The 11,469-nt window shown below is 42.5% G+C and overlaps 1 protein-coding gene across 1 annotated transcript in view; it reads right to left on the bottom strand.

Annotated features, from left to right (window-relative positions):
- Positions 1-1,012: 1,012 nt before the first annotated feature.
- The window catches only part of cngb1a (cyclic nucleotide gated channel subunit beta 1a), a 35,078-nt gene continuing 24,621 nt past the window's right edge, over positions 1,013-11,469 (bottom strand). Inside the window, exons 25-38 of the mRNA XM_074666475.1 lie at positions 11,098-11,340; positions 10,720-10,928; positions 10,582-10,632; positions 10,380-10,466; positions 8,667-8,731; positions 7,862-7,984; positions 7,623-7,764; positions 7,334-7,493; positions 6,433-6,530; positions 6,154-6,237; positions 5,959-6,077; positions 5,541-5,687; positions 2,201-2,390; positions 1,013-2,024 (exon numbers count right to left, since the gene is read on the bottom strand). Coding sequence (XP_074522576.1) covers positions 1,812-2,024; positions 2,201-2,390; positions 5,541-5,687; positions 5,959-6,077; positions 6,154-6,237; positions 6,433-6,530; positions 7,334-7,493; positions 7,623-7,764; positions 7,862-7,984; positions 8,667-8,731; positions 10,380-10,466; positions 10,582-10,632; positions 10,720-10,928; positions 11,098-11,340 — 1,931 coding nt within the window. The 3' untranslated portion in view covers positions 1,013-1,811. The remainder of the gene's footprint in view (positions 2,025-2,200; positions 2,391-5,540; positions 5,688-5,958; positions 6,078-6,153; positions 6,238-6,432; positions 6,531-7,333; positions 7,494-7,622; positions 7,765-7,861; positions 7,985-8,666; positions 8,732-10,379; positions 10,467-10,581; positions 10,633-10,719; positions 10,929-11,097; positions 11,341-11,469) is intronic.

Here is an 11,469-nt window from a genome sequence, read left to right as displayed (position 1 = left end):
TAAAAGACCACTCAGTCACCAATTTGCTCAGGACCGCCCCCTGTCTTTTTGGCCCAACATTTTTTCTTATGGGCTGTGAACAAACAATATCTTACTGATCATCATAACTGAGACATTGTCAGGGAAAAGTAGAAATGTGTGCAAATGGAATCTTTCATACTGACCCCTTTGAAGAATGTTTTTAATTTTATTTTTCATTTGCTCCCCACTGCTATTGCATCTGCAATACAAACTGCCTATAATGAGCGTTTTCCTTCGGATTTGTAGGAAAGTGGACTCTTTCTAATTATGAGGTCGGATATGATGCTGATCACACACACACTGACTTACAACATGAATAAATAAGGACCTAACTGCCCGTGTCGTCACATGATGAGATAGGTCTATCAATATCAGCATTCTGGAAATTTACGCATTCACAGAGTCGGCCATTTTTTGCAGCAATCCCTTCGGCCTGGATAATACTGCGGTACTCTTCGTATTTTTTACAGGATTATTTGCTGCTTCTCCGCCGTAAAATAGGCTGCTCTCTTCTCCATTGTGGAAAATGCTCCGAGGCCGCTAACCACGCTCATTTTATGTGCGCACACAGATCCCAGCCGGATTCACTTATTGAGTTGATAACGAGCTTTGTAGTACAGCAGATCTGGATGACGGAGATCTGGTGAAGTTCAGCGAGTTGTCGCAGAGTTTAAGATAAAGATCCCAGCTCACTGTTTTCACGCTGAAGTGTTAAAAGCTGCAGTTCCTGGAGTGTCCACTGGAGGCTGACTGCAGAAACAGCAGAAACCACATACACAGCCATTCAAAGAGCAGATCTTTACAGCAGAAACAAACATGATTACAGCCTGGTTCAAAACATGATTTCAGTCTGAAGAGATAATTTCTCTGTCAGCACACACACACACACACACACACACACACACACACACACACACACACACACACACACACACACACACACACACACACAATGGGAGAGGAATTAACTTCAGCTCCATATTGAGGCTAAATGACAGATGGGCACCTCGTAGCTGTTAGCGAGGATGCTAAAAGCTCCACTTCTTTACCTCACATTAGAATGACAGAAGGTAGGTTAAAAAAGCATTTCCAATACACTAAACATCAATGACAGGCTTCAAAAACAGATGGGTAATGTCACAATGGCTTCGTCCATGTTTTAAAGAATCTCTCCATCGATATGTTACATGAGAAAAGTGCCTCCTCTAGTTAAATGTTTCATTTTATCTGTCCTCTCCTGTTGTTTTTGCATCCTTAATATCACTGTTGCTCCTGGGTGGGTTCAGACAGTATGGTGTTGTAGCTGCATACAAATCCAATCTATAACTACTAGCTGCTCTTCACAAAAAAGGATAATGATGAGATGGAATAAAAATCAAGATGGCAAGAAGGACTGAAGGGTCCGAAACAGTCTAAAAGGTCTGGAGACATCTGGACTAGGCTGTGTGAATGCAAACAGCTGCAATCTTTACCCTGACTCTCACAAAAACAAACAAACAAAAAAAGCATGTACAGACGGCGTGATCCTCCAAGAGGATGCAGCTGCAAATGTTCATTAAAGTTTATGTCAAACAGGTCGAGGGGATCAGGATGAGAAACATCTGAGGTTGAAGAAGGAGACGTTTCATCAGTGTGGCTCTTTGTAGTTTCGTCATCATGTCGTAAACATCACACTTCATGTGGGGCCACAGGAAAAACTTCACACTCAGAACTTCAGATTTAGAGATGCTGAAAGTTTCTCCTCTTTGCTACTGAAAGGCATCCTGGGTAACAGAGTCCATCCTGTGGGATCACTCCTCCCCTCTCTTCCTCCTCTCCATCTCTTCCTCCTCTCCCTCTCTGGTCATCACCTCCACGGTGAGCATCTCCTCTCCTTCCTTCCGTGGCGTCATCCTGATGATCACCGAGCTGTCCGCGCTTTCTGAAATTGTGTCGTTATCGTCCTGGGGCAGCGTGCGGGGGATGGGAGAGCGGCGGTGCATCGGGACGGGAGGAGGGCCCCCCTGGAGGAGACAAAAAGATGAAATTAAAACCAAAGTAAGTAACTACTCATCACTTTTTTTAAGTGAATAAGTGAAAAAATATCTTCCTCTTTGCTCTTTTCCTGCAGCTGGACTTTTGGTAAGAGCTCCCCCTGCTGTCCATTAAAGGAACAGCCTCTTGATGACAGTCGTCTTACCTCTGTTGACATCTCTGATGATTTGTACGCCTTCTTAAGCTTGATGAATGTCCCCTCCATCCCCGCCTGCTCCGTCACCTTCAGGGTCGCTTTGAATATCTTTGGGGTGCTCGGTTTAGACGGGATGATCTCCACCGCCTCCTTACCTCCGCCTTTCTCCTCTGGCTTTTTGTCTTTGGTCAGCATCGTCCTACAGTGGAGAAGGAGACACAAAGAGAAGTTAAAGAGGAACAGAGATAAGGAAAAAAAAGAGGAAGACACAAACGTATGCGGCTCAGAATCACCCCATGTCAGATGTGCTGATTAAAATCTTCCTCCAGCTGCAGAAAAACCCTGAACCATGACTACAGAGACCCTGCTCCAACACTGACGGCACATCCATGCAGTCTGCTGCAGCCCCATGACCAGACTGAGAAAGACTGAGAGCATGAAGACCAGCTGGAGGGTCTCTCCTCTGATTAGTCTAGATTAGTCTAATCCTGTTCAGGACACATGAGACAGATAAGAGGAGGACAGCAGAAGGAGAAGAGATGAGAGAGGGGGAGGACGTTTTTAAGGTTGGTTTCTTCATGAAAGGCCCCAGCTGTGAAGAATCGTCGCTGTAAGGGAGGAGAGGTTGGTGCTAACTCAGAGTTTCCACAGCTCCGGAGCTGGTTCACGCCACCCAGGATTAAGATCCTTCAATCAGTAGATAATCAGATTTGTTAATCCCACGTCCTTGAACCTTAGAGAGGAGACGGGGACAAGTGCTGACTCAGATAAATGTCTGATTTCTATTTTTATTATTATTTCATTATTTTGTACATTCATGATACTTGATCAAACTTTATTTATGAATCACTTTTCTTACAGAAAGTTTCTTCCCCACCAGAGAGAGAAGAAAAAAAGAATAAAAATTTAAGAAACAAGTCTAAACCATAGATTGTATAAAATATGGACGTAGTCTCCGCCTCCTACAGGCCTCCAGAGGGTTGCCCAATCAGAGAGAACAGGGTTTGTTAAGCAGGGAGCCTTAAAGAGACAGCAGCTAAAATAAAGTGTTTCAAACAGAGCCTGAAATAAGGGTTTACTAAAACTTTGAACACACATAGCCATACATTTTCTAGAATGAATATCTCCTTTCCATGTGTTTTTAAGAGTTTTTTCATCCACACGGACTGGGAAGACCCACCAATATGTGTGGCTCAATGCATCCCAAAACCCATGCCAGCCAATCAGAATGAGCCCCCATCATTCAGCCGTGATGTTTGAGAAACAAAAACTCTGTTTTTTGGCGTCTACACAAAACGATAAAAGCAGAGTCCTCCAAGTTTTCAGAAAGCATTGCCTTTAGGAATGTAAAACTGCAATTTCATGTGAATGACAGGCGTAAACGTATGAAAGTATTTGTGGTTTTGCAGTTTCCAAGATATCGGGCAACTTGTGGACATGACCTAAAGCTCCTTTTCCACCAAGTGGTCCAGTATGGATCAGTACAGTTGGGTGTGGGTTGGACCAGTAAAACCTGATCCAGTTTGCGTTTTCACAGCCAATAGGATCAGGCTTTGGAGGGTGGAGTTTAAGCTGGATGCTGATAGCTGCAACAATTACGTAATAGCATGACAGTATGACAACGCGACACAGTGTAACCCGCTAATGAATCCAACAAAGAATAAAAATGCAACACAGTAAACAAATAGCAAGGATGGAAGACATCCAGCAATTTGTCAGTAAGCAACGATTCTTCCAATCAATCAACGGACTGCGGTGTTTCTAGCTCCAACTTTTTAGGTTGGATGTGTCCCGGAGGTGTGGATCTGTCCCGGCTTTAAGCCATGTCCACACGTAGCCAGGTATTAAGGAAAACGCATGTATTTTTGTACATTTACGCCTGTCGTCCACACAAAACCACAGTTTTACGTCACCGAAAACAATGTTTTCTAACAACTCCGGCCAAAGTTAAGATTTTGGAAAATTCCTGTTTCATGGTTTCGTGTAGACGCCCGTAGACAGAGTTTTCAGTTTTTAAACATCACAGCTGAATGATGGGGGCTCATTCTGATTGGCTGACATGGCTTGTACGTCGGGAAAATACTGCCCATCATGGGTTTGGCACGCCTCGAGCCGCACTCACCAGAGGATTTACCCGCTGCGTGTGGGCGGAGGTATTATTAAAAACGAACGAGGGGGGGATACTCGTTTTTGAAAATACCCGGCTACGTGTGGACGTGGCCCTAATCAAAGAAACTGCCACAAAATACGTGCCGTATAGAGACAACCCCAACTGAACTGCTTGGTGGAACAGGGCATAAAACACCAGGAAGGGAAAAACACAGGTTTTTTGAGCTGTGTTTCTTTAAAGATACTACGAAGACCCCAGAGGGACAGAATTAAGATTAAAAGAATACAAACAGGAAGGTTTGTACACAGCTTAATAAGAGATGAAAGAGAGTCATGTATTCAAACTCAAGTTATTAGCCTCAAACTTTACATTTACACACCAAAAACCGTTTTTTATATTATTAATGTCATTATTTATTACCTCCGCCAAAGAGGTTATGTTTTTGGGAGAGATTGTTTGTCTATGAACACATAACTCAAAAAGTAGCAAACTGATCTTCGTAAAGTTTTCAGGAAAAGTTCAAAATGGGATGAGGAAGAAGTGATTAGATTTTGAAGGTGATGTGGACCAGTGTCTGGATCCAGGATTTTTTTAAAGGATTCTTTATCGTTGTGAGATAGGGCCGTTTTCACCATATGTTTATATAACTCCACCATTACATAAATGGTCGAATTGCTTCGCAAAACAATACAAGAAAAGGTCACCATAATTTCTGACAGATGTAAAAGCATGATCCAGATCCTGGCAATATTCTGGATACTAAGATCCAGAATATGAAATATGTACTGAGTCATCATAATTTTCAACACTGTCAGGTGACAAATTATCGTACAAACCTGCAACTAACACCAAATTGTAGCAGACAGTTTGCTGAAAGGGAGTATAACATTAAAGTAAGACTTAAGTGTTGCGTGACAATCACAATATGCTTGGCGGAGGTCTGTGCTCTCTGAGTGCTTTTCTAATTTTTAGCTGCAGCCGTGATCATTTTGGTCTGATGTTAATCTAGCAGCAGCTTCTCATAAGCATTATAAACACTACTTTGTGTGTGTAGACACACATCTGGAGACACACTGAGCGTCTGACCCTTAGAAAATCAACCTCATGTGATCACTTTGCACACGCTGCTTTATAAAGATAACACAACAAGACGTGACCCTCAGTATTTCAGCTCATCCCTTCCTGACAGATATTTTCCCATGAAGCCCTCGGCCCTTTGAGAACAGGACTGGCTCTTACTTTGCCTTCTTGCGGAGGAGTTTCTGAGACTCTGGATAGTGGACTAAGATCTCTGCCAGGTCCTTCTTGTCCAGGATGAAGAGGTTGGCGAACCCGTGAGCCTTCACATTGGCTGTTCGTCGGTTTCCTCCACCTCCTGCCAGCAAACTGGTAAATCACAGAAAAGAGACAGCGCTGTCAGACTCAAAGCTGTGGAGAAGATGTAAAAATTACCTTCACGTGTTGAAGTTTTAAGGAGTCAGAAAGATAATCCTCCATCTATGCATGTGTCTTATCAAAAACAGCAGCTGTATGAGGATAAATCTGACTGACTCAGTTTGATCCCTTCCTCTGAGCCTGTCCAGCCTTCAGAGCCCTCCGCTCTGCCCCACGTGCTCCCTGTAACCAGGTTAATAGGATGACAGGAAGTGGCTCTGACCTGATCTCTCCAAACACCGAGCCGGCCCTGATGGTGACAAACACGGTCTGCAGGTCAGGACCGCCCACCACCTGGACCTCGCCCTGTTTGATGATGTACATCTCCCTACCGATCTCCCCCTGCAGAGCACACACACACAAACACAGGTTAACACACACACTGCTGCTCCCTAACAGCTGAGACAGGTGGGCTCACCTTTTTACAGACAAAGTCTCCGGGCAGGTAGACCACAGACTTGAGTCTGGTCAGCATGTCGAACACCATCTGTCTGTCACAGCCCTGAAAAACAGAGAACAGAGGAAAGGAACTTTGATTTTCATCTTTTCTTAGTGTGTAAGATTATATGTGATTACTCATGGAGCCACACGAGGGCGCCAGTGTGCCTCTGTCTCTGTTTTTCTGCCTCCTGCTGCTGTCATCTCTATATGTTTGATGTTTTGTTTTTGTTTGTTGGGATGAATGTAATCGTCTGACCTGAAAAAGAGCGACTTTACTGACGATTGCGTAGTTCACGTCCACAGCCATGTCCAGCCTCATCTTGGCGGGAAGTTGAACCAGCAACTCCTGTTCATCTGTTGAGAAAACAACACCAGTTAAAGGATTTATTTTGACACATTTAAATCCTTCTTTCAGTTTCCCTATTCTTCACTTTCTTTCCTCATTTTTTCTTAATATTCCATTTTTTATTTTCTTAGATTTATTACTTCTTCCTTCTTTTCCCTTTATTTTTCCTTCAGTGCTACTTACTTTTTTTTTTCTTTTTCCTTTTTTTTCTTCTCCCCTTTCTTGTTTTCTTCCCGTTTGTCTTTCTTTTTCTTCCTTTGTTTCCTTCCTTTCTTTCTCCCCTTCAACTATTGATTTCCTTTTCCTTTCTTTCTCGTCTTCTTTTTTTATTTTTCCCATTTGCAGTTTTTTCATCATTCTTCTTATTTTTTCTCCTTTCTTTGTTATTTGTCCTACTCCATTTTTTGTTTTTTTCATTCTTTACTATTTTTTGTGAAGTTATTTTCTCTCTTCTGTTTTGTCTCTCCCTTTGAACACATCTCTTTCTTTCTTTTTCTTTTTTGTCTTCTTTCCTTCTTTCTGTTGTTTCTCTATCTTTCTTTTTTAGATAGTTTCTTTTTCTATCTTTTCTTTCTCTCCTTCTTTCTTTTTTCTTATTTTTATTGTTCCTTCTTTCTTTCTTTCTTTCTTTCTTTCTTTCTTTCTTTCTTTCTTTCTTTCTTTCTTTCTTTTTCTTTCTTTTATTCTCTTCCTTTCTTTTTTCGTTTCTTTGTATTTTTCCTTTCTTTCTTTTTCTTTCTTTTTCCGTTTCTTTCTCTTTCTTTTTTTCTGTCTAAATCCCTAAGTCTCAATGTTTCCTTCAGTTTCTTACCCAGCATGCCCTGGCTCTGCCAGGTGTAGTCGTACCAGGTCTTGATGCGGTTCTGGACCTCTCTGGGGATGCTGTAAGAGTTCATGTATTTCACGGTGCTGTCCATGCAGGCTCGGTAATAGTTCTCTCCGGCTGTAGCTGCTCCAACCACATCTCGCATCTGAGGCACAAAAACCAGATCGGAAAGAGTCTGATAAGACCAGAGTCCAAAAGAGTCCTTTTTGTTCCAGTTGGTAACACGGAGCCAGAGGACTTCTAGGGGGCTAAAAGCAGTCTGATTTGAACAGACCTGACCGATCATGATGGAGAAAGCAAACACTCCAACAAAGTAGTTGATGAGCTGGAAGCAGATCTCGAAGACGGTGGTGGGGTCTGGAAGTCCCCCGATGGTGATCAGGGTCTTCACGGCGAAATAATAACACCGGATGTACCTGAGGAGGAGTAGAAAACTTAAAAAAGAGTCTATACGTGTTGGTATGTCAACATTATCCTCTTCAGAAAGTCATTTAGAGAGTCACAGGTTCTTACGCGTTTCCTTTCCCGTTGTAGACCCACTTGGTGGACCCCAGTCCTTCATAGTCGGAGCCCCAGTAGAAGAGACAGGCGTTGATGTGCAGAGAGTAGAGCAGGTAGGTGGAGGTCCGGATCACCCTGTTACATCACAAAACACAAACAACAACAACACAAAGAGGAAAAAATTAAAACCTTTGATGCACATGAGTCTCCTGTAAGGCACTTTCTGTTCATGTGGGTTATGGCGCCCCCCTGTGGACAAAGTGATACCTCCTGTCACTAATCTTGTCCTGTACATGTGTTAATTCCATCCTGTTCACCAGGGAGGGGTTTAAACATGCAGGTCACTCCATGTTTCAGACTGAATACTCTGTGGTTATGTTCAAACTGTGAAGTATGGAGACTTAAACTTGTGTGAATAAAGCAGAAACCAGTACACAGAGTGCTGAGTCTTAGACAGGGACCATAACGACGGACCCAGAAAACTACGTCCAGCCAGAGACCTGCTCCACATGAATCAAAATAAAAGTATTTTGGGATTGAATATTATCATTATTACTATTGCCTGTCACCGAATGGTTATCCAAGTGAGTGGGCGTGGCTCAGCCACAGGTCAATTGTGCATGTTTCCTTGTGATTGTTTATGTTGAAAAGGGGTCTATAGGAATCATAAATCCTGTTGCCATGAATCTACTGAAGTCTTTTTTCATTTTTTCTTCTTACATCTGACGAGTGTTTTATAAATCAAAACAATCAAACCCAAGGCCACCAAAATCCATCAATACAAACTGTAGATTTACCTGTAGAGGATTTTTCTCACCTGTAGATGTAAGCTTTCTTCATTACAGCTTCAATTCTGTCGTTGAACTCAAAGAAAGCCATGTACTGAAAGAGAGAGGGAGAGGGTCTTAACAGGAAACCTTTCTACTTATCTTTCTACCTAAGCTGTTTGCACCCTGAAATAACAATTTCCCTGTTTTTGAGTCAAGCCAAGCTGCCTAAAACTGTCCGCAGAGTTAGAACAGAATACAATATAATACAACTTACTTTGTTGATCCCCAAAAGGAAATTTAGAGTAACAGTAGCAAACAAGAAAGTATATAGTGCAAAGAAAAAATTGAGACCTCCACAGAGTCCAGGACTGAGCTGACCACCTTCACTAGTCTGCTCAGTCCAAAAGGTAACCTCTGGTCTAAGAATATGAGACAATGCAGAAGTGCTAAAAGCTGCTGTTTCTCGAGTGTCTGCTTGAGGCTGGCTCTAGAGGTACCAGAAATCACGAACACACCACGCAAAATAAAAAACTTTTGACAGAAGAAATTAAAGTATTTACAGCCTGGTTCAAAAAACGTTTCCTATCTGAATCGGTAATTTCACTACTGACACACGCAGTAAAGGTGGGAGAAAAAATCGATGTTTCAAAGAATCAGGTTTTCTTGTTCAACCATTTAAAATCCTGATTTTTTTCTTTAAAAAAATTGTCGTTTTTTTTTTTTTTTTTTCAAATTTAAGTCCTTCATTTTAGTCTTTGTTTGAAAGCTGGGTTGGAAAACAGTTGAGATGTCAGATCCCCTGAATAAGTCCTAAAAATGGTCTCACATGTGATGTACACATTTTGGGAAAATATGGCTCCTGATATAGTCTGTAGACGCCATCATCATTATCAATCATTTATTTCACATGGTCTGGTGTTAAAAAAATAAACTAAAAATTGCAAAAATCAGAAATATTGATGAATCACAGTTTAAACCAAATCAGCACCCCGAAAATGATATAACAATCGAATCAGGAGGAAAGCGTATTATCCCAGCCCTAAAAAGTTAAACAGGGGTGAATTTTTTTCAAATTCAGCAGTTTAGAGGATATTAAGATTGTTAGTCTCTCAAATCAGTGGCACAGCTCAGCTCACGTGATTGACAGGCACCCTGTAGCTGTTAGTACCTCAAAGCCAGCCCCTGTCACTTCCAATAAGGCCGCTCCAGCCAATCTGCTTCAAAAATCAGTTTCAGACACAGATGGGTGACATCAGGGAGACTATGCCCATCAATTATACAGTCTTTGATTCAGTGTTACTCGCCTGTATCCTGTCTGCCTGCAGAAGGTGAAATTCCTCCAATGTGAAGTTTGTGCCTGGTGTTAGCTTAGTTAGCCATGTCTCTGTGAATAACATGGTGTCATTCTATCCTCTGGAATTCCCTCTGATTCTGGGTTAGCACAGCTAGCTCATCCATCCTATTGGATATAGAGCTTACATTCCCCATACATTCACACTGCAATACCAGCACATCATCCTCACCTCCTTCTATTCAACGGGGAACATTGACCCTAGCACTGGTTAGCATCATTATGCTACAGGCTGCTAACAGCTGAAATCTGTTAGCAGATTTGTAAACAATGCAGTCATGGTTACATGTAGGATCTCCAGACACACAGAAGCAATTCAAGTGGAGGAGAACTTGTTAAGGATTTGTCTGATTTTTTCTGCTGTTATTCACCAAAGTTTGTCAGAGAATAAAATGAGACACATCCTGACCTTCAGCAGGCGAGGAAACCTCAGCAGAGAGTTCACTCCAGTGAAGTAATAAAAAATCTCCATGGGGAATAGACTGATGACATCCATCTGAAAATACACAACACAAACATACACACCTTAAAAAGACATTTGTTTGGACTAACAGAGACGTGTTACTGTGTCCGTCTCTCTGCTCTGTCTGAGGATTCACAAACTGCTCTACCTTGAATCTCTCGGTGCTCATGTAGTTCTCTCTCATTTCCTTTTTGTCACACTGAAATCAAAAGTTAAAGCTGTTAAAGGAGCAGTACTTGCAGTAAATCAATCTGAGAATAACTGTTTTCTGGATTTATCCACCGACCACGATGTCTCCTCCGCGGACAAACTGAAGTCTGGGCTGGAAGACCAGGATGTCAGTAATGTAGATGAGGTCACAGGTGTAGTCCACCAGCAACCACAGGTGGAGGTTTTCAGGGGTCTGGTACGGGAAGGCCCAGCGGACTGGGATCAACCACATGTTCCAGTTCCAAGCTGCCATGACGAGGAAGAGCCAGATGACGTAGATCAGATCTGTGAACACAGAAACCAGTTTACTGATGATAGACTTTCTGTTGCTCCTCTTTTATTTCTTCACTCACTTCCTTTTTATTTAAGTCTGATGTTTGGTTGTGTGGAGCATCTGGTTTTCCTTGTGCATTGAGTGGTTAAATAAAGTAGAAAGACGTCAGCGCTGATTCACCTGTAAAGGGGTCGATGCTGGAGGGGAAGCGGTACTCCATGATTACTCGCAGCCAATCAGGAAGTGGAGGAAGTTTGGGAAGTCTGGGGAACTTCACCGGCTGCCCGAGAAGTTTAAAAGGAAGCTCCCACTCTTCATCCTCTTCCTCTTCTTTTTCTTCTGCTGCAGGTGCATCTTCCTTCTCCTCACCTGGAGGAGGAGGGGGAGGGGGAGGAGGAGGAGGAGGAGGAGCTTTGGTGGGGGCTGCAGACAGAAGAGATAACAGGGATGAAATCCTGCAGATATTCAGAGAATGTGGAGCTACAGGAGCCTTTTGTGGCTCAGAGTTTCAGCTCAGTGAGAAGTCATGCGTAACTTTGGAAACAGCAGCTG

The sequence above is a fragment of the Halichoeres trimaculatus genome, unplaced genomic scaffold (genome assembly GCF_033239565.1).
Source record: "Halichoeres trimaculatus isolate MK-OKI-2021-1 unplaced genomic scaffold, fHalTri1.1 fHalTri1_scaffold_3, whole genome shotgun sequence".
Classification (NCBI taxonomy): domain Eukaryota; kingdom Metazoa; phylum Chordata; class Actinopteri; order Labriformes; family Labridae; genus Halichoeres; species Halichoeres trimaculatus.
The sequence above is the reverse complement of the archived record's forward strand: the minus strand, read 5'-3'. Positions and strand labels throughout refer to the sequence as shown.